This window comes from Gallus gallus, chromosome 1, assembly GCF_016699485.2.
Source record: "Gallus gallus isolate bGalGal1 chromosome 1, bGalGal1.mat.broiler.GRCg7b, whole genome shotgun sequence".
NCBI lineage: Eukaryota > Metazoa > Chordata > Aves > Galliformes > Phasianidae > Gallus > Gallus gallus.
The window spans coordinates 134,030,192-134,052,284 of NC_052532.1; the positions used below are offsets into that span (position 1 = coordinate 134,030,192).

The following is a 22,093-nucleotide window of genomic DNA, read 5'->3' on the forward strand; positions in this document are numbered from 1 at the left end:
TCTTTACAGAGACAGGAGTAGAGGTAGAACTTGCGAAGCAGGGGTAAATGAGGAGATATGTGAGTCTGTATCCAAGCTTCAGGATAAATACTGTCTCTTCCACCAGTCTCAGATTGAAGGACTGGAGGACAGAAGGAAGATTTGCAGGTTATGTTGCAGATCAACTGAAGCTGTCAGTAGCATGTTTACATAACAAGAAGTTAAATTGAAACTTTGCAGTCAACCCAAAAATGAGATCTCCAACATTGGAATGCTGGAGCACATGCCTATTGTGTGTGCAGAGCAAGGTTATTTTATTCTGGTCTTGTCAAACCTAGAAGCAGTATGCAGCTGATCTGTGCATTATGGTCCAGTATTCTAAGTATCACATCCAGAAAACAGTAGATTCATGCCTCGTGTCATTAAAGACCATAAAAGCTAGAGGAAAGTGGAGACTGATGGATATGAAGATAGATCATAGAATAATTAAGGTTGGAGAAGACCACAAAGATCAGCTAGTCCAACCATCAACCCATCACCACCACGCCCACTAATCTATGTCCCACAGTACAACAAGTGAGATACACTGCAGTCCAGTGTAATATATTTATTTTGTATTATTTATCAAATTCAGAAGTAAAAGTTCAGTACTTTGATAGCCTGTTATTTATGACACCAATTTACAGTTCATTGCTCTAATTATTTTGGTAACTACCATAGTTATATCAGTTCCAGTCATGTGCTGGAGATGTCTTAATATGTGGTTACAAAATATTGACTATACAGTGCAGGAAAATTGTATCTGTTTGAGGTTTTGTGACTGTGGTAAAGGAATGCTGTTCTACAAGTGTATCCAAACTATTTGTAAAGCTGTACAAATCTGACTAAAAATAAAAAAATAAAGGCAAATTTACAAGTGACTGATGCTGTTCACAAAGAGCTATCATTATATGCTAGGAACAGTCTGAACCTCCATTGCGAAGACAGCTCTTGTAGGACATTGTGTAATAGGGTACTCCTCATTTCTGTAGCCAGGTGATCACTTGGAGATTAAAGCCTAAATATTCAGATTAGCTGTGAAAGCAATGTCTCTGTGTGCTGTGGCTTATAATGTAGTATATCAAGAATATTTATGTTTACAGTACTTAGGGAAGATGCTACCCTTGGGAATAACAACAAAAATCATCTACAAGGAAGGAACTCATACTTTGGAAATGAAAACTTGGGAGAGGAACTTCAACGCATTTGCTGATTGTTGCCAGCTGCCAGCATGATGAAAGGAAGTCAAATGATACAGTGCAAATACTGATGAAATGCTGTCACCAAAGTGAGACCTTGAGAGATGCAAGACAGAGCCATAAGAATCACTGGGTGAAGCATGTGAAAGGGCTCAGGAGGAATTTAAATTGTTCAAGCTGATTGAATGAATGGGAAAAGGAATAGGAGTATTGTAAAGAAATATATCCAGGAAGAGAAAAAAAAAACACTAAAAGAAAAAGAATTGGTGTTGAGTATTAAAGCCTTCGTAATAGTAAATTCTCCTGTAGGAGTAATGGGGAAATTATGTCAACCTATTTCAGTGCTAGAGCATAGTGAGTTTCTGCATGAGAACTCTTAACGCAGTGGTGGACATCTGTGCAAGGCTTACACTTCTTGGCTTCCAATAAGTTGGATACACTATCAAGAAGGACGTTGCTACCAAGAAAGGTTTGCTGTCAAATTTGAGGTACTAAGCAATCCTTTCTAATTAACAGTGTGAAAGCTTATGAAAAGAAAGATTCTAAAGGCCTGATTCATAAGTATATGCTTTCCATTTTTCTTTGCCTGCAGGTGGTCTGTTCAGTTATTATTGCATCAGTGTGACACTAGTCTTGCTGGCACTCTACTGACTAAGGAAAACTGTGCTGTAGTGCAACAGATCTATAGTAGCTAACAAGGCTTTCCCTTATTTCACAGGGGAGTAATAGGTGAGTTACCAAAATGCTCCGTAAGCTACTCTTGACTGTCTACCATTCCACTGGCCGTATAATCCAGTACAAGGTGAATAGAAGTTCATGTTCAGATATTGTTCAGACACCTGTGACAGCAAAACCAACACCACTGACACAGTGTAGAAAATAATCGGAGTGGAAAATTTCTTACCCAGTCAGTGTTAACCATAGCCAGGGAGGTGAGGCTGTGGTGGCATGAACATGTCAAGCCGGAATAGTACAAGAATAGTAAAGAGACTTAATTCTTCCTACTTACATAAGATTACATGCTGAGACGGTGAGATGATGACGAGAGGTACATTTTCCCCTCTGCTTCTTGGCTGACAGAAGGCTTGAGCAGAAGTGAGATGAACAAGGTAGGATATGGACTCCTGCCTTGACTTTCCACAGGGATGGGGAGGTACTACTGCATTTTCCTATCGCCATAACCTAAAATATGCTGAGGAGTGAGTGAGTGGAGAGGAGGTAGAGAGGGAATTCTGGATCAATTTGTAAACATGCTCTAGCAGCAAAGGGAAAGGAGTAGCCTGATAAGTACAGTGTGTGAGACTGATTTTTAGAATATATATTACTTTTACAGAAAAGGATGGGTGAGTTTGGGCGGAGGCTGATCCAAATAGTTGGTACTATTTGACAAGATTTTCATTCAAAACTCTGGGTGATTGGTGTTTTGTCAAGTGACTGGACTGATCTACTTTATTTTTATTATTATTTATTCTAATAAACCTGTTAGTACTTGAAAAGGTTGACATATATTTTATGTCTGGAAGATTTGTATTTGGAAAACAGCCCTCTTCCTGGTTGTCTGAGCAATGGCTTTAGGGACATGGTTAGTGAGCACAGTGGCGGTGGGTCTGCGGTTGGACTAGATCTTAGACATCTTTTCCAATCTTAATGATTCTATAATTCTGTGATTCTACAAAGGTAGCATGGGCTTTGCTTTGTCTGTGTTGCACTCCATCATTCCTTAAAGGGAAAAAGGGATTGCTTTTTTTTTCTCCCCCCAGTCAGAAAGGACACCTTCAAAAGGTTCATCTCTTTATACTGAAACCTATAAAGAATCATCGGAGCCTCTTGTAACTTACAAATCAAACATATATTTTGTACTGGGGCAAAACACTGAAGATACTGGAGGAGACAACTACGAAGCTTAATCACCAGCTGTGGAATCTGAGAATATCCATCTTATATTTCCACATGCTCAGGACCCAACATAACCAAACATTAGTACTGGCTATTGCTTAAAAGACTGTGTCTATTTTTAGGCTGGATGGGGCTCTGAGCAACCTGGCTGAGCTGTATATGTTCATTGCAGGGGAGCTGGACTAGATGACCTTTAATGTTTCCTTCCAACTGAAATGATTCTATGATTCTCTTAGCAGAGGCAATATTGCATTTACTTGCTGTACAGCAAAAAGCCTTTCTTACCTTCTTGTGGAACCCAAATGAAATAGAGTAGTTGCCCCAAACTGCTGTGAGAGAGTGAGTCTCACACAGGGTAAGAGCAAAAATGTCCTGCTGCTCTTGAAATATCTGGTGCAAGCAGAGAGACCCGTATATCCCAACATCTATTGAAATGCTCTTATGCTTTCATGTAATCCAAGTCAGTATGCAGCCTGTCTTTTAAGGATTTCACATCCTTAAAGGAACCTTGGAAGAGGAGCTGGACCATGTGGACTGTATATGCTGAAGTGCTCTGCCTGCCTAGCAGGTCCAATGGGGATGTCACAGACAGCTTGTATTCATCAGGGCTACATTTTTCTCTTTCTGCCAAGCCCCACTAGGGTTGCCAACAAGGATGAAATGTGGGGGCACAGAAAGATAGTGATAGTGTGTCACAGCCCTCATACTGAGGGCAAAGAGCCCTCAGTACCTCTTTGCATCACATAGAAAGCGACTAAGGGCTTGATGATCTTGAAAGTCTTTTCCAACCTGAGAAATTCAATGATTCTATGATTCTAAGGACAGTAAGAACTTGCCTGGTATAGTGAATATTATTCTGTACTGTGGCTGGCTAGCGGACTTTGGAAATTACATACTCTTTTCACCCATCCAGTAGCAGCATTTGGGGGGGGGGGGGGGAAGAAAGAAAAAAAAAAGGAAAGGAAAAAAAAAAAAGAAAGAAAGACCATTCTACCATTCCTCCTCTTAAATGAAGCAAACTAAAAAGTCCAGAGCATTTTTGATTTTTTAGTGGAGGCAACCCTTTTTTCCCCTATCTTTTTACAAGAAAATTACCCGGAAACTTTGAACCTAAAGCAATTAAACCGAAAAAGGAAGGGATGATGATGACACTGAAGTAGAGGAAATTCCTGTAAAGGAAACAGAGACTCAACAGCGTTCAGCTAAACCTTACCACAATTCGTACCACGTAGTGTAAGATGTGCAGGTAAGATTTTCAGATAATCTCTTTTTTTTTAATTCTAGATTTTAGTCTGTTCACCCCCCCGTCCCTTTGCCCACACCCCCACTTACAGGTGTGTTAGTTTTATTGTCTTTTAATATGCATATTAAAGTAGAGTGTTTTTAATTACTCGAGCAAGTAATTAAAATTTTAAATTAATTAAAAAAAAGAAGAAAAAAAAAGCCTTAGTAAGTAGCTTCACTAGACTTTATTTTAATTTATAGGCTTGGTGAAGTTTTTTCTTCGCCTGTGTGACTATTTGTAATTTTACATTTAGAATCAGACTATCTTTGCCTTTTTGATATAAATCCATGACAACTGATAGAAGTTGGTAACTCTGAGGCTGAAATGACTTTTATCAGTTTTATTTTTTTCTGAGAGTCTTATAGGAGTTAAAACATAGGCAAAAGTAAACAGCTCTTATTCTTCTCTTTTACATTGTTTTACCACAGGAAATTACTTTAAAACCACATTAGCCTCCTTTGCATATGTGTTGATTTTAAGTGACACGGCATCCTAAATTGCTGAACTACGGATATGATAGTAGGGGCGCACACATGGCTGGAGAAGACAGAGAGGCAGATAATGTTATCCAGGGAAAGACTGCTTTGATTTTCCTGCCAAATACTGACAAGATAAAAGCAAGTCACTGAATATTTTAAGTCACTGAATCACCTTGAGTCTACCCACAATGTAAACAAATGTAGACGGTCATTTAAGATTATCCTTTTTCAAGAACTCCCTTCTTCTGGTAACCGTTGTTTGCTTCAGCTGTGAATTTCCTTCTTCCTATCTAGCACATATACAAGATCACACTTCTTAACCTTACATGCTGTCATGATGGCTCTGCGGTTCTCTAATAAGAGTTAAGTTAGCTCATATGCTTGGTGGTGATGTACCTTACCATGGCTAGCAGAATACAACAGAGAGTTATGCAAATTGCTGACCAAAGCTATTAAATTCATTAGTTAACCCTCCCTTTCCCACTTCTTCCCACTCATTGTAACCTTTTGAATGTGACAAGAGGGTTTTTAGCATGGAATTAAACTGGAGAGCACAGACATTATATGTCATTGGCACTATCAAATGCCTTGTGAATGGTCACTTCATATGGTTTTACTACATATAGCCTGCTTGTCCCTGATTACAGACAAATGAGCAGCTGAAAAATCAGCAGCCCCACAGGTTAATTTCTAATGGCTTAGCAAATTGAACTGAGGCATGAAAGAGAACCGCAGCTGTCACCAGAGAGGAGTTGGACCATTTGTTTAGCGTGAAGATGTGTGTGGTAGGGCAGAGTGACAGATGAGACCACCTCCCTTTGGCGACAGAGACCCATTGCATCAACTCTCCTGCTCAAGGGAGTTCAGCGCTGAATCACCAACAAGGCTCTTGGGTTTTGCTAGAGACTGCCACCAGTATGCTTTTGCCACATGGACTGGTGAGTGACAGAACTCAGAACATCACCTTTGCTTTATACAGAGATGCAGCAGTAATGGATGCTTTGAGAGAGATTTTTATGACTGCCTTAAAACTGGATCCAAGACAGTTGGGATCCATTCATCCTTATGCAGTGCATAAGGCAGTCTCTCTAAAGTTTAGGAGGGCTTTCACCTAGTGAAACTGTCTCTTTATTCAGACTGACTTACTGGCTTGGAGTTTCAGTATGTTTTTAAGATGTCTACAGGGTAATGACATTTGACAGTTGACAGTCTATAAGAAAGCACCAGGATGGGTTAAGGCAAAGAAATGAGCCTACCCTTTATGACCTCTGAGTGTAAAAATAGATTGTTCCACTCACTTGTAAGGAATAGAGACGTGTTGAACAGAATCGTGACTAAAGTGCTCCTCTCTATGTGGGGTAGCTTCCTGAAAAAATGCAGTGTGAGTTCTCTCCGTCTAGGCTGCCAACTCATGGTGCCCTGGATGATCTCTTGATGCCTGCCTGTTTGAGCTGTGTCTGATTTGCATGAGATGCTCACAGACTAGGGACTAGCCCTTGCCTGACCTTTTTTTCCCCTTGAGCTGACTCAGTGTCTCTCTAGCTGCTGCATAAATGCAGAGTCACTTTACAGCCCAAAGAGCAAAGAAAAATCCTTGAGGTCTCAATTGCACAATATGAGCATCAGCAAAGGGTGCGTCTTTACTCGCTGAGATCCTGAATGAGACACATCAGTCACAGGCGTTGGAGATGTTCTAACTAAATACCCAAATTCAACCAGGGCTGTTGAAGACAAATGCTGGACAGCTTGCTTTTTTTCTAGCCCCACAGCTGTTAAGGCTGTGGGACACAGCTCAAGCCTCTGTGTAGTAAAGGCAGAATAATTCCTACAACAGGGTTTGGGGTTTCACTTTGGTCAGGAGGCTGTAATGTAAGACACTGAATGCTTTTTGGACCTGCTCCCAGATCCTCTGGATGTTAGAAGCTCCCCATTCTCTGCTCAAAAATGGCACAGAACAGAGCTGATACCTAATGACGGTGTGGGTGTTGCCCTGTTCTGCAGCTCTCTAAGGTCATTCAAGCAGCACAGCACTGTGATTCAGAAGATATATGTATGCATATCTGTATTATATGTAAGATATATGATAAATATATAATTGCAAGATATTTTAAAGAGGTTTTGTGTGTTCTTGCATACTACCTATCTTGCATTTGTGTGAAATGATATAAGCAGGAAGAGCGCTGCAAACCTCATTTTTAAAACATGCTGTATTTACGCAGTACTGTCTGCTAATGTTCATAGAGCTACACAGTGAGATACATATTTAACATCCTGTCTTATCGTTTTATTATTTACAAAAACAGTCTGTTTTTCTCTTTTACAGAAAGCAAGACAATTCTTAAAGAATCTCTAAATAGCTCAGAATACCAATCAAAATTAATAAAGAAGATGATGCTCACTTTTTACTGGATTCTAGCACTGCTTATCACTGGAACAGAAGTTAGAGGGATTAATTTGCCAGGTAAGAAATCTGCTTTGGTGAGTTTTGGTGGTTGTAATGCTTGCTGAAAACTTAGAGAAGTAAATCTACTTGCCATGACTTCGTAAGATTATCCTGAACCAATTTGTGCCTGTATCAGGCATATAGATGTCTCTAGCCTTTCTGAAGGCTTTTTAGGTATTGGTAGTACAGTTGGCTCTGTGCTGGGTGCTAAATTCAGTTCCCCAATGAAAAGAAAAGCACAAAAGTAAAGGAGAATTTCTGGTAACCTAATGGAACATATTAATTGTTTTTATGACTCCTTGAGGTCTCCAGCAGCTGGTCCAACCATGAGGGAGGTGGAAAACAAAGACAAGGTGAGATCAATGTATCAGAGCCTTCCACCCATACAATCTATCTATCTGGAAGAACTTAGTCAATTCTACATGCAGAGAGAAACAAAAACTGCTAAGGATTTCCCATGGGGGCATGAGAAGAACCAAAGAGTTCATGTGTTCCCTTCCACTGATATGAAATCCTGCCACCCTTCTTTCAGGGGTTACTACATCCTGTCTGCCAGGAGGTCGGTCAGCCTTTTGAGAATCTGGGGTTAGGATGTGTGACCACAGCCTTCAGAATCTGAAAATTAATTTGATTTAGACATAGTAACTGAAATGTATGAGGGAAAAAAAATGAGAGCAATGAGATAATAATGAAATGTTTGTCAGTCTTACCTTAATTAGGAAGTGAGGCAGGCAGGCTCTACTTCTTCAGGTTTATCTCACTCCCTTCTCCATTAATCTGAGGGGATATCTACACTGTTTTATTTTTTTTTTTACAGAGCGGAGATTTAGCAGATTAGCATCCACATGAAAATCTTTGGTTCACTAAAATCTTAAGCTCTTTTCCTGTTAAGCTTTTGAAAAAGGTCTGATAAACATTTGGCAGCTTTTGGACAAGCCTTTGAGAGCTTTGACCAATTCCATGTTTAAGGAAATTACTTGGTCAAAGTTGGTCAATAGTCCAAAGGTTGCATGAAAAATATTATTAGCATGAGGAAAAGGAAAACTGTATTTTTTTTAGTATTCTTTTTTTTTTTTTTTTTTTTTTTTTTGGACGTGACTGCTATGTGTTGTTTTCAGGTGGTAGTGATATTATATTTTCCTACTTTTCAGGATGTTCCCATGTAAAGCCTCAAGTATGGTATCGTGCAATTAGTGATGAAGAGTTTGTTTTACAATGTGCTTTGCCAGATAAAGATGCTACCAACATTTATAACAACTCAGTTCTAAAGCAACATGAGGTGAAATGGTTCTGGCATCAGAAAGACAAAGGACATCTTAAAGCTGTTGAGGAAAGCTTTAATGTTACTCTGCAAGGGAATGCACTTTGGTTTAAACCAGTAAGGGAGAATGCTTCTGGAATCTACATCTGTATGATACGGTATGTAATGGGGCAAAGGACTTATATTTCTAGGTAAGAACTGATGTATTTTGTTTGCTTTTATATTAAAAGTTTTTTTTTCTGTATCACTCAGTGAAAAAATCCCGTGTCTCAAAATTGTTCTGGAGGTTCAAACAAAGGCAAAGGCAAAATGTTCAGGCTATGGTACAAATACACTGTATCTTCTTGCTGGCAATGGGAATTCGATAGCTTGTCCTGGGAGAAAATGCTACAGCCATATAAATAAAACAGATGTAAGATGGTACAAGGTAAGAGTCTTTTAAGTATTCAGAAGCGCAGTGGAGGTACAGAATTCGGCATCGTTTGTTTTTAACTAATTGTAGTAATTGAGAATCAAGATCAGTTACTTACCAAACTGACACTGTTGAAATTTAAAACTTTAAAGTTTTGTTTTGACGTTTTAAATTCTGAAAATCTCGTATGTATGAAAGAAAAAATGGGCTTTCTTAGAAAAAAATTATTTTAATATTAATATTTCAAATTGTTTGTTCCAAGATTCCTGTTTCTAATGAAGCACCATCCCACAGAGAAATTACTGACTTAGCCTTTTTCAAATGACTGTTACATTACTTGCCAGCTAAAATTTATCTCTACTTTGTCTGCAGTAATTGTAATATGCTATAGAGTCATAGAATCATGGAGTCATAGAATCACCAAGGTTGGAAAAGACCTACAAGGTCATCCAGTCCAACCATTCACCTACCACCAATAGTTCTCACTAAAGTGAGATAATAAGGTCACTAGCAGTTATATACTATACTCACTAATAGTTCTATCTAAACTTGTGCTATATAAGCAAATAAAAATGACTGAAAATTCAATTGTTCATTTTACTACCTGGTACTACTTATAGTATTTATTCATCAAACAAAATGATCATCTAGTCAAAGCTACTCTTCATTTACTTCCAAGCTTTATATGAGGTATGTCTTTACCTCATTTTGCATTTGTCTAAAGGAAAATTCCTTGTACCCCTAGAGATTTTACCTAAATTGAGCTGTGATAACTAGGGGCACTTTTCAAAAAATAGCATTCATCCTTTTGAAAGCAGTGACAATGCTATCAATCTCATACAATCCAAAACCACATTTTTTTCCTATAAAAGGTTGTGGAACTCTTTTCAAAATTATTGATTTACAAAAATAAAAATACCTAGTCCATAAATGTACAAAACAGTGATCCTTTTCTTTGACCTTTGGTAATGTGAATATAATTTATACTTAGTTTCATTATTTTACATATGTCTCAGCAGTCACAAATGTTAGTTGTTTGGGTTTTTGTTTGTTTGTTTGTTTGTTTTTACAGGTACTGATATTCACATATTATAGCCCACAATTTTTAAAAATATAAATAGCAAAAAGTTTTTGTTTTTGATGGAAAGAGTTTGGCTTAACCCTACTGTCATGGGAATTCCATCCAAATACCTTATAATATAGTTTAACAGCAACAGTGACAACAACAATAAGGAGACATTTAATTCTTTGATATTATTTTATTGTTCTTAGGATGGCCGTCAGGTAGAATACAGAAAAACCAGGAACAGCCTACAGCTTGTGGATAATGAAATCTACTTGAAAATAACTTACGTTCAAGACGCTGGAATATATGTATGTGATTACGACATGTCTGACAACACTACTCAATGGACAATGAGAACAGCAGTGACAGTAGAAGTCATTGGTAAGTAATATTGTAACTATGTTTAAAATACCTCAAAAATATGTTTTATCTATTCTTTAGTACTCTGTTAATATATTTTGTTCAGGATCTTGTTCTGAAAAATTATAAACTAGACTAGCTACACTTTCATTAAAATTTACTTCCAAGTATTCTGAGGACATCTCTGAACATTGTCTAGGAACTTCGGTGTTTAGTAATAAATTTAGTAATACCATATATGTCAAGATCTTATTCTGCCTTGATCCCTAACAGCGGTAATCAAATCTGCAAGGATTTGAATCTCAATCTGAGAGTAGAATTCATGAAACCACTGGTGCCAATGTCCTCCATGCACTGTTGGATGACATGGTGTTGTCTTCTGCAATGCATGAGATCTTCATTTTTTCACTTAAGAAAGGTGATGTGACATTTTGTGTCAGAGGAAATACGGGACCTGAGAGCAATCTAACTAACAAGAAAGACAGCAACACTTTGTTTTTGCATGCTGTCTGGGGACAGCATCACTGCTTGTATGACCTGTTCTTTCAGGCCTTGTCTTTTAGGCCGGAACACTACTGTCCAGCGATGTGGCATAGCTGCATCTATTTTGTATTCAGAAGTAGATGGGCTGCAGCTTTCTCTGCTTCAGTGTAATTCAAAGTTTAAAAAAAAGAAAAAAAGAAAAAAAAAGTGTTTGTGTGGCAATATTTCAACATTTCCTGTAGTATGGGACTTCCCTAGAATATCAGAGCTGTGCATTTTAGGCCCTTCATGACACTTTCTCACAGCCTGGGTAACTGTTTATCACAGTTGTTATCCATGTTCTTTGTCAACTCTTGCTTAGAAAAAAAAAAAACCTAACAACATGGTATTTTAATGCAAATACCTGTGCTGTGTATTTAAAGTGTGAATAAGGAGTTACTGTGCTGTGTGCACGCGTAGTAGATGCGGAATGGAGTTTGGTAGGGAACTCGTGTGGGAATTGGGTCCCTCAGGGGGGTTTGCAAAGGGGATCCTTGTTTCTGAATCCTAAATAACCTCAGGTGCAGTGCTGATGCTGAGCTCCCCAGTTCAACTACTGACATAGCAGTTTAAGTAGCTATAACTTTTGTAGACAAAGCTTTCATACTGTGAACTCTCATACAGCTTAACAGCCATAAATCATCCTCTTGGACTGTGATGTCAAAATTCCACCTAACATCAGAAAAAGATAAACCTTTGAAATGTTTTCTCTGCTCTTCGGCATTGACAATAGCACTAGTTATTAATAGCAGTCCTGTTAATTGCAGCAAAAACCACTATCCATCCACCAAACATCTTGTATCCCAGTAGTGTGGCGATCCTCGAAGCAGAGCTTGGTAAGTTTATTTTCTCTGATAGTGAAAGAAAATGTTCAAATGAGCTTATTGTAGGTGATGATAGAACTTAATAAAACAAAATAGCTTTGCTCTCTTGGAGTATGAGCATTTTATATATTTATATTTATTTAACGTATTTGTGAATATTAAAATAAGCATTATATATTAGACATATCCCAAACTATTAAACTGAAAAACATTCCAGTGACCTGCATGCATGCTTTTCCTATATTAATTTGTTTCAGGAAAGCCCCTTGAACTGGAATGCCGTGTACAGTTTGGGTTTGAAAGAGGTACTCAGAGAGTAATATGGAAAAGAGACAACAAAGAAAATTTAAATGAGAAATTGAAACAATTTGAAACAATTGAAACAAAGGAAACAAGGTAAGAAAGAAATACAATAGTAGTGTTATGCTATCAGCAACCGTAAAAATCCTTCCACAAGAGCTTTACTTAATATGTAAGCTTACTGAAGGGTGCTCAGAACTATATGTCCTTCAACATGTTATTGTGTCTGTCCATGAGCACAATTACATACAGAAGCACATGTTCAAAATATGATGTGGCCATAAACTCAATATTTTCTGTGTAGTCTTAACTCTTTTTTCTAAGGCTCTATCTCACAGGTAATTCCAGCATGAATGGTGCTTAGTCCCCTGTGCCTGCATCAGCTGTGTGCTCCCTCTGTTATGCCTTGCTGACATTTCACTCCATCTCTCTGAAAGCTGTCTCCAAGTGGAGAATAAACCGGATCCGGTGAAACAGTACTGTAGACCAGTTCTCTGTGACATAGAAATGAGTTTGTGTGCCTCAAAAATTGGGCTGTTTTTACTGAGCTGTGTGCATTAGGTCAACCTGAGGGCGTGCAGAATTGAATTTCAGGACTCTGTAAGTCTTCCCTGGCAAGAATTAGCCAGACTTCACAGAGAAAGGACATATGGGGGAAAGGTTTCCTTGGACCTTAAAGAATAGCACAGATAGAACAGAACAGAACAGAACAGAACAGAACAGAACAGAACAGAACAGTTAATTAGAAGGAACTTTTGAAGACTAATGAGTCTAACTGCCTGACCACATCAGGATTAACCAAAAATGAAAGGACGTTATTGAGAGCATTATCCAAATGACTCTTGAACACTAACAGCCACGAGGCATGAACCACCTCTCTAGGAAGCCTGTTCCAGTGTTTGAGCTCTCTCACAATAAAGAAATTGTTTCTAATGCCCAGCCTGACCCTCCCCTGATGCAGCTCTGTGCCATTTCCCTTCTGCCATCAGTTGTCAGGAGCAGAGCCCAGCGCCTCTCTCTGTTTCCCCTCCTCAGGGTGCTGCAGAGAGCAGTGAGGTCATCTCTCAGCCTCCGTCTCTCCAAACTGCACAGCCCAGTGACCTCAACCTCTCCTCACAGGACATGCCTTCAGCCCTGCTACCAGCTTTGGTGTCCTCTGCTGGGCGCTTTCAAGGATGTTAACAAGAATGGCATAGAATACACAAGATGAGGCTGCACCAACCTTAATATGTAACAAGAGAATCACCTCTTATGACTGGGTGGCTATACTGTACCTAATGTGTGCCAAAATACAGTTTACTCCCTTGGCTACCAGTGAAGCCTGCTGACTCATGTTGAGCTGTCAAGTGGGACAACTCGAACTGTCTCCATGCCTCCCTTTCCTTCCTGTATTTTCCTGTCTCATTCAGTTACACAGTGTCCAACTTGGGCAAGGAATCTAGTGGAGGCAGTACAAGCATATCTTTTACTACTAAGTTCTGAATCATAGAATCATAGAATCATAGAATCATAGAGTAGTTTGGGTTGGAAAAGACCTTTAAGATCATCTAATTCCAACCACCCTGCTATAAACCATTCTCAACAGATCTTTAGCACATGCTGAATCCTCAAATTAACTGTCCATAATCATGCCCGTGACTCTTGGGTTAGTGGAGGTAGTTCATTGTCATATTGGCACACTGGCCAGCAGTGGCATGACATGAGGCATACAAGAGGTGACCCAGAGACACATGTACTGTGGCTTCCAAAGAGAAAATCTGAGACTCAGAAACACTGGGTATTCCTAAGAGTGCCCCAAAGACACTCTTTTGTTCCCATTTCATTTTCTGTTTTTCAGTTCCTCATTTTTGTTTTATTCTATTTGTCTGTCCTGTCCATGTGACTTTTAACCCTTGGAAAGAGATGGTGCTTTTCCATCTTTTTGCTCAGCTTGTTGTCTCTTAGGGCTCCTTTCTGAAGCTTAATTTCTTTACATTTCTCCTGGGAGGGTATTCAAAGTCTTAGGAAAATTCAAATTATCTTATGGAAGTCAAAAAGACCCACATATTTAAAGCTAAGCAAGAGATTAATTATTTTGCTGAGCTGATGAAATAAGAATAAACTTCTCAGTCTGCAGACCTCTGATGTCATTATCTTTTTATGATGCAAATAAAACACAAATGGAGGCTCCAAACCAGAGTTTTGCATCTCTGTTAAAACTTCAAGTAAAATGTTCAGAAGTTGCTAAGATCTTCTTTCTTTGTATTTAAGATGTTTGGGGACTGTATGAATGAGCTGCAAAGGTGTCATGCAAATATATACTTTTTCTCTTTAGTGTTTGTCCAAGATATTTAAAGGGACATGTACTTCGTCATGTTGCTAAACTGGAAGAAGTTACTGAAAGGGATCTAAAAAGCGACTTCATCTGCTTTGCTCAAAATTCTGTGGGGAATGCTACCGCTGTGATCCAACTGAAAAAAAAACAGAGAGGTAAGAGCAGATGGAGGACTGCTTGCCCTTAAAGATTTTCATAGGATGTTTCTGTTTTCCCAGTCCTTTGCATACATGTTTATGCTGTCCCTGATATGAATATGACAGCCTTTCAAGCATAGGCCAAAAAGAGAATCAGCGTGGAAATTAAGGCACTCTCTCATTTGAACCATAGCTCACAGTGAACATTCGTCACTAGAGTGGCACAGGAAGTCTCCAGCAGGGTTCTGTGTGCAGCTATGTATATATTTTCCATCTTAAGCAATTAATTTTTTCAGCCCTACTGAGTGTACAGTAGACCATTTTCGCTATACCCTTCATCCCAAATTGGCTTTTCATACTAACAGGGAGATACAGTTCAAGCATGATCCCTGGTAGTAGACTGAAACACTGTGCTGAAATTTGCAGCTAAATGAATTCCCGACTTCTGTAAAGTTTGGTAGAAGGGAAGGAATGAAGATTGTGAGCCAGTTTGTCTCCTTTTGTGAATTGAGCTTTTTATCTAAGTTGGATAGTCTGACTTATGATAAACCCTTTTCTTTCTACAGTGTTTTTCTTGTACATACTGTGCAGTGCCATTTCTATTCTCTTTGCATTCCTTTTGTGCACTGCCTTTATTTACCAGCACTGGATTGAAATAGTGCTGATGTACCGAAGCTATGTGGCCCACAATGAAACTACAGGAGGTAAGAAAGAGTATAACATTACTATTCTCCATTTTTTCTATTGTCTTTTGTTCTATGAGTTAATCTGGTGTGGACTAATCCCTTAATTCAATTCTCTTAATAACCCTGTACTGCAGCTCTGCAGAAAAGGACCGGAGGGTCCTGGTGGACACCAGGTTGAACATGAGTCAACTATGTGCTGCAGCTGTTAAGAATGCTAGCAGTATTCTTGGCTGCATTCAGCAAAGTATTGCCAGCTGGTCAAGAGGTGATCTTTCTGCTTCACTCAGCTTTGGTGAAGCCTTACCTGGAGCACTGTGTCCAGTTCTGTCCCTCTCAGTATGAGAGAGACATGGATGTACTGGAGAAAGTCCAACAGATGCCACGGAGATGATCAAAGGAGTAGGTTATCCTCTGAGAAGGGGCTGAGAGATCTGGACCTGTTCAGTCTGGAGAAGAGGCAACTCAGGGATCTCATCAATGTGTACAAATACTTGAGAGTAGGGTGCAAAGTGGATGAAGCTAGGCTCTTTTCAGTGGAGACCAGTGCCAGGACAAGAGGCCATGGCCATTTGCCTGACCATGTCCCTGGGCTCCCTGCTCTGAGTGGCCCTGCCGGAGAGAGGTTGGGCGAGAGGGACAGAGAGCGCCCTGCCAGCCTCACCCATCCTGTGGTTCTGTGAAATAAGATAATGAGAAACACAAACTTAGTGCACTTTGGGGCAGTTTTTCTCTTCTGAAAGTTATGTTAACTGTCATGATTTTACATCAGTGATCAACTTTTTCAAATTTCAAGTGTCTGTAGTAGCATTGCCACATCATCTCAGCTAAAACAGGCCTCCAACACAGTAGGCAGAAAAAAATGTATCAGAAATCACAGTGTCTACTTCAATGAATTTAGCATTTAATTTTCTTAAATGGATTTAAATAAATCTGATAGAAATTGCCCAAGGAAATTTTTCTAAAAATCCTTGAGTCTTGATGCATCTTGAGACATATGTGACTTTACTTTTGTGTTTCCATAGATGTATTTCAATTATGTGTGAATATGAAATAGATTTATCTATGTATCTATAAATACATACACGGTGAAACAATTGACTGCCTTTTTGGAAAGTACTGTTATAAGCTCTAGGACATCTGTCAAAAGTGATTGGGAAATCACTTAAAATTTCCCCTCTGCTTGGTAGCAGATTGATTTAAGAACCTCTGGAAAGTCCCCTTAGACCTTACAACATTTGTCAGTAGGACAAAGACAGACCTGACAAGATTTGTACACTGAAGTTTAAGACACCTTTGTATCTCTTGCGCCTTCTGTCCTACTCCTTAACTCCTGTATACAGCCCCATTTACAGCATGAGGGGCATGAAGTGTGCATACTAGCTGTGCTTGTCCAGCAAGTTTTATGCCTGAAGATGACTCACCCCAAAGGTGTTCCCAGCTGTAGGTTTATGTCCTTCTCACTTCAAGAGGATGAGTATTAATTTACTTGAGATTTGAAATGGCTTGCTCATAAAGCAACAAAGCAAAAATTTGATGTCATTTTGCTGTTTCTTCCTTTCCATCATCCCTTTTCTCCCACTTAGCACAGCATCAGAAAATTGCAGAACCTCATAAGCTGGTAGGGGACCCTGGAAATCATTTGATTCAAGATACTTCTGAAAGCAGAAGCAGCCTAGGCTGGGTGGCTCAGGACCTTGTTCAACCAATTTTTGCATACCTCCAAGGATAGAGAATTCACAGCCTCTCAGAACAACCTGCTCCAGTCCTTGACCATTTTTGCAGCAAAAAGTTTTTTTACTGACTTCTAATGAGGATTTTCTTTATTGCAGTTTGTGTCTGTAGCCTTCTCTGCTATCGGGAGATCAGGATGGAGAAATCTCCCTATCAGGATGGAGAAATCTCCCTCCATCATCTCTGTACCTTTTCATTAGTTAGCTAAAAACAGCAGTGACCTCATCCTTTATCTCACACCTTTCTACCCTTGGGCTTCCTCCATAGCTAGTTAAGATATACTTCTTAAAAATCTTGCCTCTCCCACAGGGAGAAAGAAACAGCAGAGAAGCAGGGGAATTAACATTTATAGACAAATTTTACAGTAACTTTGCTTAACTAACATCATTTTCAAAATTTTGAGCACCTGAAACATATGTCTCAAAAGTTTCTCAGGGTGTAACTGTTCTGTTCTAGGAAAAAAAAAAATCCCAATTGTGCTTACTATGTATGCATTTTTAACTTGTTATTGCAGTAGTGATGCTAAAAAGAAAGAAAGAAAGAAAAAAAAACCAACACGATGTATTTATCAATGGTGGTTGTCTAATAAGATTGCAGTGACCTCTATGGGTGAAATGAGGAATATCTGGCTTGTTTTGCAAAGGATTTATTGTCATTTAAAAGTAGTGTTCAGAGGATCTTCAGATGAGGGTGTAGCTGAACATTTCAGCAAAACCAGTCTAGTGACCCACTGCCCCACCTCCAAGACATGTGTGTTTGCTGTTGCTGATTCACTCTTTTGGGCCTACATTGGCTCAACTTAGCAGTAAAATAGCCCAACAGAAAGTAATGGGTAACTAGAGACCTACTTCTGTCGTAAGAACTTCTGTTGAACCGCAAGAGTTTCAACACTCTTACAAGGAAATGGCAGAAGTGTACGGCTAGGAGCAGTGGGGATAGTCTCAGCTTCTAAGCTGAATTTTCACACCCGTGTTTTCTTTTGATAATATACTCTCTGCTATCAGCTAGTTATGAATGGAGTTGTTCAACCTCAACTCATGCAGGTCATTAATTTTCCACATGCATTTCCTTTGCTCCCAGGATTCCATATGATTTCTTCTGATCCTTATGATCCTAATCTAACATCTAGGAGTAGAAATCATAATGATAGCATGGAGGGGTAAGATTCGATACTGTTACCTAGGTGACTGTGCAAGGGTTAGATGTCTCAGTTCCCATTCTGTGGAATGTGATCAGTATGGTGAAATCTAAAGAGCTTTTCGGCTCACTCTGAAGAAACAACCTATGCTGAACAGCTGAATTACTTTATGGTTTCTCTTGACTATATTGACATGTAATACACGTCGACTGATTAAATAAAAAGATATCTGCTGTCATTTGACTTGCCTGACGATATGCTACTATTCCAAAATATTTGGGTCTCCAGTAGTGCCCATGTAAAATTTAGCATTCTCATCAACCAACCTTTGGGCATCTCAAATGGCATTAGGAGCATTCATATTCATATTGTACTGAGATCAGTGTGCCTTTTGCATCATGAGCAATTTCTTGTGTTCTCTTTCATCTTCCCTCAAGTACAGTTCAAATTTCGTTTAGCAAGTAGATTTGTTTTGTAGTTAGGAATGGGTGAAATTTGGGACATTGGTACCAGAATGTTTCAGAGCTGACAGTTCTTTATATATTCAGCAGCTACACTTTGCAAACATTCTTTTAATGAGACTGGAACAAAGTTCAGGAGCTGGATAGTACTCTGTTTCTGAGCTCATACTTGAATCAGATTTAATCTTTGCCACTTCCACCCTTCTCTCTGATTAGAAACAGAGCAGTGTATGAAAACAGCGTCTTTCACAACAGCTGACATCCATGAACATTGTTCCTCCCAGCATTTTAAAATAAAATTCACTATATTTATAAAGTAGGTTGTGCATTTGTGACTATCTTTGGGCTCAGCATTTGAGCGAATGACAGAAAGAAAAGAATATTTCCCTAGAGCATGGAATTTGCTTGGGAGGTGCCAGATCTCCCACTGGTTAAAACTGGCACATATGTGTAAAAATACAAAAAAAAAAAAAATAAAGTGTCTAATTTAAACTTTCTTGCATTGGTCATCTGTAATATCCTCATTTACTTTGGTAGCATATGTCTACAGAGAAGACAATGGAGAGGCAGGCTTGGCTTTGTGTAACCGAACTGCTGTTCTTCATGATTGCTTTATAAGTTTCAATTTGTGTTGGGTCTGCTTAAATAGAAAGCAAATGTATAGAACGTAAATGGAAATGTTGTGTTAAGTAAGAAGCTGAATACTTCAGGCACCTGTTAATGTATTCCATGTTACTTATGTATATATTTATTTCTTTTAGATGGGAAAGAATTTGATGCCTTTGTGTCCTATGCGAAAACAGACGCTTCTGAAAGTGACTCTGCTTTTATTAGTGAGGAAAAATTTGCCCTGGAGATCCTTCCAGACGTGCTTGAAAACAAATACGGATACAAGTTATGCATTCTTGAAAGAGATATTCTTCCAGGAGGAGGTAAGGTTCGTGTGGTTGGTAGAAAGTCTTCAGTTCCTTATAAATATGTTTTCTTCTTTCCTAAAAACCTTATGCACTAGTTCAACAAATGATATGTTTTGGCACTGGAGTTTCTGCTCATATCTTGCCATGTTTGATCTTTTTACCTGGTCCCTGCAACCAAGGAACATGTATATTTGAATGTGGTTGCAGAGGAGGTTCTGGGCAGCCTGGTCTAGTGGTTGGCAACCCTGCACATAGCAGGGGGGTTGAAACTAGATGATCATTATAGTCCTTTTCAACCTGTTCCATTCCATTCCATTCCATTCTATGAGGTATTTGGCTGAGACAAAACTTCTCATCCAAGAATTTCTTCACAGGCAGGCTCCATTCTGTGAAAAGAAGACCCTGGTTTTTTCAGTAGTTATTTTCTGACTCACCTTGGTCAGTGCCACCAGCAATAATTGGAAGTTCTCAGTACCTCTCCCTGGGAGAGACAGAGACAAATCCAAGTGTCCTTTGAGAACTTGCTTGAAAGTGCTGTGGTTGTGATCTCAACTGTCCACTCTACCTTTTGAGCATCCAGTTACGTTCTTAAGGCTGCGTAAGAATGACAGAGATACCCTCTGATTGTGAATGGTTTTAAGGTTAATGTGGTTGCTCAGCACTTTTATTTCTTGTTTTCTTTATTTCTGGTGATTATCCATTGTTAAATGAACTGATTTGGATAAAAAGTCCAATACACTTTGCAATAACAATTGTGATTTCTTCTCCAGCATACACAGATGAAGTTGTTACAGCTATTAGACAAAGTAGAAGAACAATAATTATTCTGAGCCCAGCCTATGTCAGTGGACCAAACATCTTTGAACTGCAGGCAGCGGTGAACTGCGCATTGGAAGACAAAAAGATCAAGTTGGTTTTAATAAAGTTCCAGGCTTTCCAAGAGCCAGAGACTTTGCCTCCAGTAGTTAAGAAGGCTCTTCGGATTTTACCAGTCATTACCTGGAAGCCTTCTATTTCTCCTGCTCCAAACAAGAAGTTCTGGAAATACATGCATTACCACATGCCCATGAATACCACTAAGGTGTTGGGAAGTTGCAGCCTAAAGTGCTTTTTCCAAAGGTTGTTCAGCCTGGAACATCGATAGCATAAATTTCACAGAGGATTGACTGCTATCTCAGGAGTTAATGGACTTAAACACCCTTTTTTTACATCAGCAGACGACTCTGGACTGTCACTTGAGCCAGCAGTAGCTCACTCTAGAACAGTGAGAAGGGCTGCAGAGCAAATGTGCACACAGCAAAACTGTGTGGCACTTCACACACGTGTATATGTAAGCTATCTTTAGTAAATTATTATTAGGATATTTATTATGTTGTTTTTCAATGATGATGAGACGTGAATGTTCTTCTCTTTGCACTGTTTTTTCTGTTGAAGCATTTTTATACTTTTTTTTTCTAGAAAAAAGATTAAAAACAGGAGCTCCTGAGAAATCTTGTAGTTTAATTTTCTGTGCAGTTCTGCACGACAAATCCAAGACCTATATATGAGTTCTTCCTTGGAGGATAGCAAGGATGAAAGCTCTGGGAGATTCCCACATCTAGGTATGCTGATGGGGTTGAGAAAAGGAGGAATGTTGTGTCGGGGCTGATCCCAGGAACCACCATCCTTCCTGCAGTGGGAGAAGGCATTTCTACCAGCCCTGAAACATTTCACACTCAGAAACACCTGCACACTGCAGATCCCACATAGCAAGAGTCATTCAGGGGTCCCATCGAAACTGTTGAACATCATGGCTATAAATCCCATGGTTGTTACAGCTAGTGGGCTTCCGAGGGCTCTGAAACACCTGCTTTTTTCTTGCAGACCTCTGCCAATGTTCATACCACATACCCTCAAGGCAGCTTGCAGTCTGTGTGTATGGCTATACCTAAGTGAAATGCAATGGTTCCTGTTAAGAAGAAAATCTGAGCAGGAGAGCCACTGATGTTGTTCTGTAGTCTTCTTTTGGACTCCAAGTGATCAAATCCTACTTTTATAATGCCAACTGAGTAGTTGGTCCACCCGTTTCCTTCCTGGAGGGGGACTTAAAAGAATACTGCTGTTAACAGGACTGCCATGTTGTTAAAAAAAGAGAATAACTTAGTGTTAGCTGCCTAATTTTGTATTGGGTTCAAAGCTTTCAGTGGGAGGGCTGCTGGTGCTACTTTGGGGCAGAAGCAGAAGATGGTGGTGCATATGGTGGGGATGAAGGATCCTTGGCACTGACTGTACTTACTTCACTGATTGTAATTACTTTTCACAAAGAGCGGTGAGGCAGTGGCACAGGATGCCCAGGGAGGTGGTGCAGTCACCATCCCTGGAGGTGTTCCAGAACCGTGTGGATGTGGCACTGAGGGATGTGGTCAGCGGGCTAGCGGTTGGACTAGATGATCTGAGAGGTCTTTTCCAACCTTAATGATCCTATGACTCTATGAACGTCTTGCTGGGGGAGGATAACGCAGTTGCCTACTAAAGATATTGCTAACATGGTTAAAAAAAAATGTTAAATGTATTCAGTATCCAGTTTTAGGCAAGTAACTGACTCAGATAATCATCCTTTTCTTTTCTGATCTTTTCTTTTTTTTTTTTTCTTTTTTTTTTTTTA

General features: G+C 39.3%; 1 protein-coding gene across 3 annotated transcripts; it reads left to right on the forward strand.

Annotated features, from left to right (window-relative positions):
* Nucleotides 1–2,218: 2,218 nt before the first annotated feature.
* On the forward strand, nt 2,219–21,840 carry IL18RAP (interleukin 18 receptor accessory protein). 3 transcript variants are annotated; one of them, XM_040657373.2, is made up of 13 exons: nt 2,219–2,370; nt 4,201–4,359; nt 4,827–5,815; nt 7,201–7,338; nt 8,472–8,739; nt 8,834–9,008; nt 10,266–10,440; nt 11,709–11,777; nt 12,023–12,161; nt 14,380–14,534; nt 15,083–15,220; nt 19,294–19,464; nt 20,220–21,840. In XM_040657373.2, exons 3-13 carry the CDS (start codon nt 5,680–5,682, stop codon nt 20,591–20,593), a joined length of 1,938 nt encoding a protein of 645 aa, XP_040513307.1. In that variant the 5' UTR covers nt 2,219–2,370; nt 4,201–4,359; nt 4,827–5,679; the 3' UTR covers nt 20,594–21,840. The 3 variants fall into 3 exon arrangements, with proteins under 3 accessions (XP_040513307.1, XP_015133304.3, XP_040513309.1); XM_015277818.4 differs by lacking the exon at nt 4,827–5,815 and having other exon boundaries at nt 2,219–2,326; nt 20,220–21,838; XM_040657375.2 differs by lacking the exons at nt 4,201–4,359; nt 4,827–5,815 and having other exon boundaries at nt 2,219–2,326; nt 20,220–21,838.
* The last annotated feature ends 253 nt before the right edge of the window (nt 21,841–22,093 follow it).

What these genes read in the sequence shown, in the direction of transcription:
- IL18RAP (XM_040657373.2), top strand. Translation starts at nt 5,680, where the DNA reads ATGAGACCACCTCCCTTTGGCGACAGAGACCCATTGCATCAACTCTCC. An exon ending in TAGAGGGATTAATTTGCCAG is followed by an intron (nt 7,339 to 8,471) that starts GTAAGAAATCTG and finishes CCTACTTTTCAG; the next exon opens with GATGTTCCCATGTAAAGCCT. An exon ending in GATCCTCGAAGCAGAGCTTG is followed by an intron (nt 11,778 to 12,022) that starts GTAAGTTTATTT and finishes AATTTGTTTCAG; the next exon opens with GAAAGCCCCTTGAACTGGAA.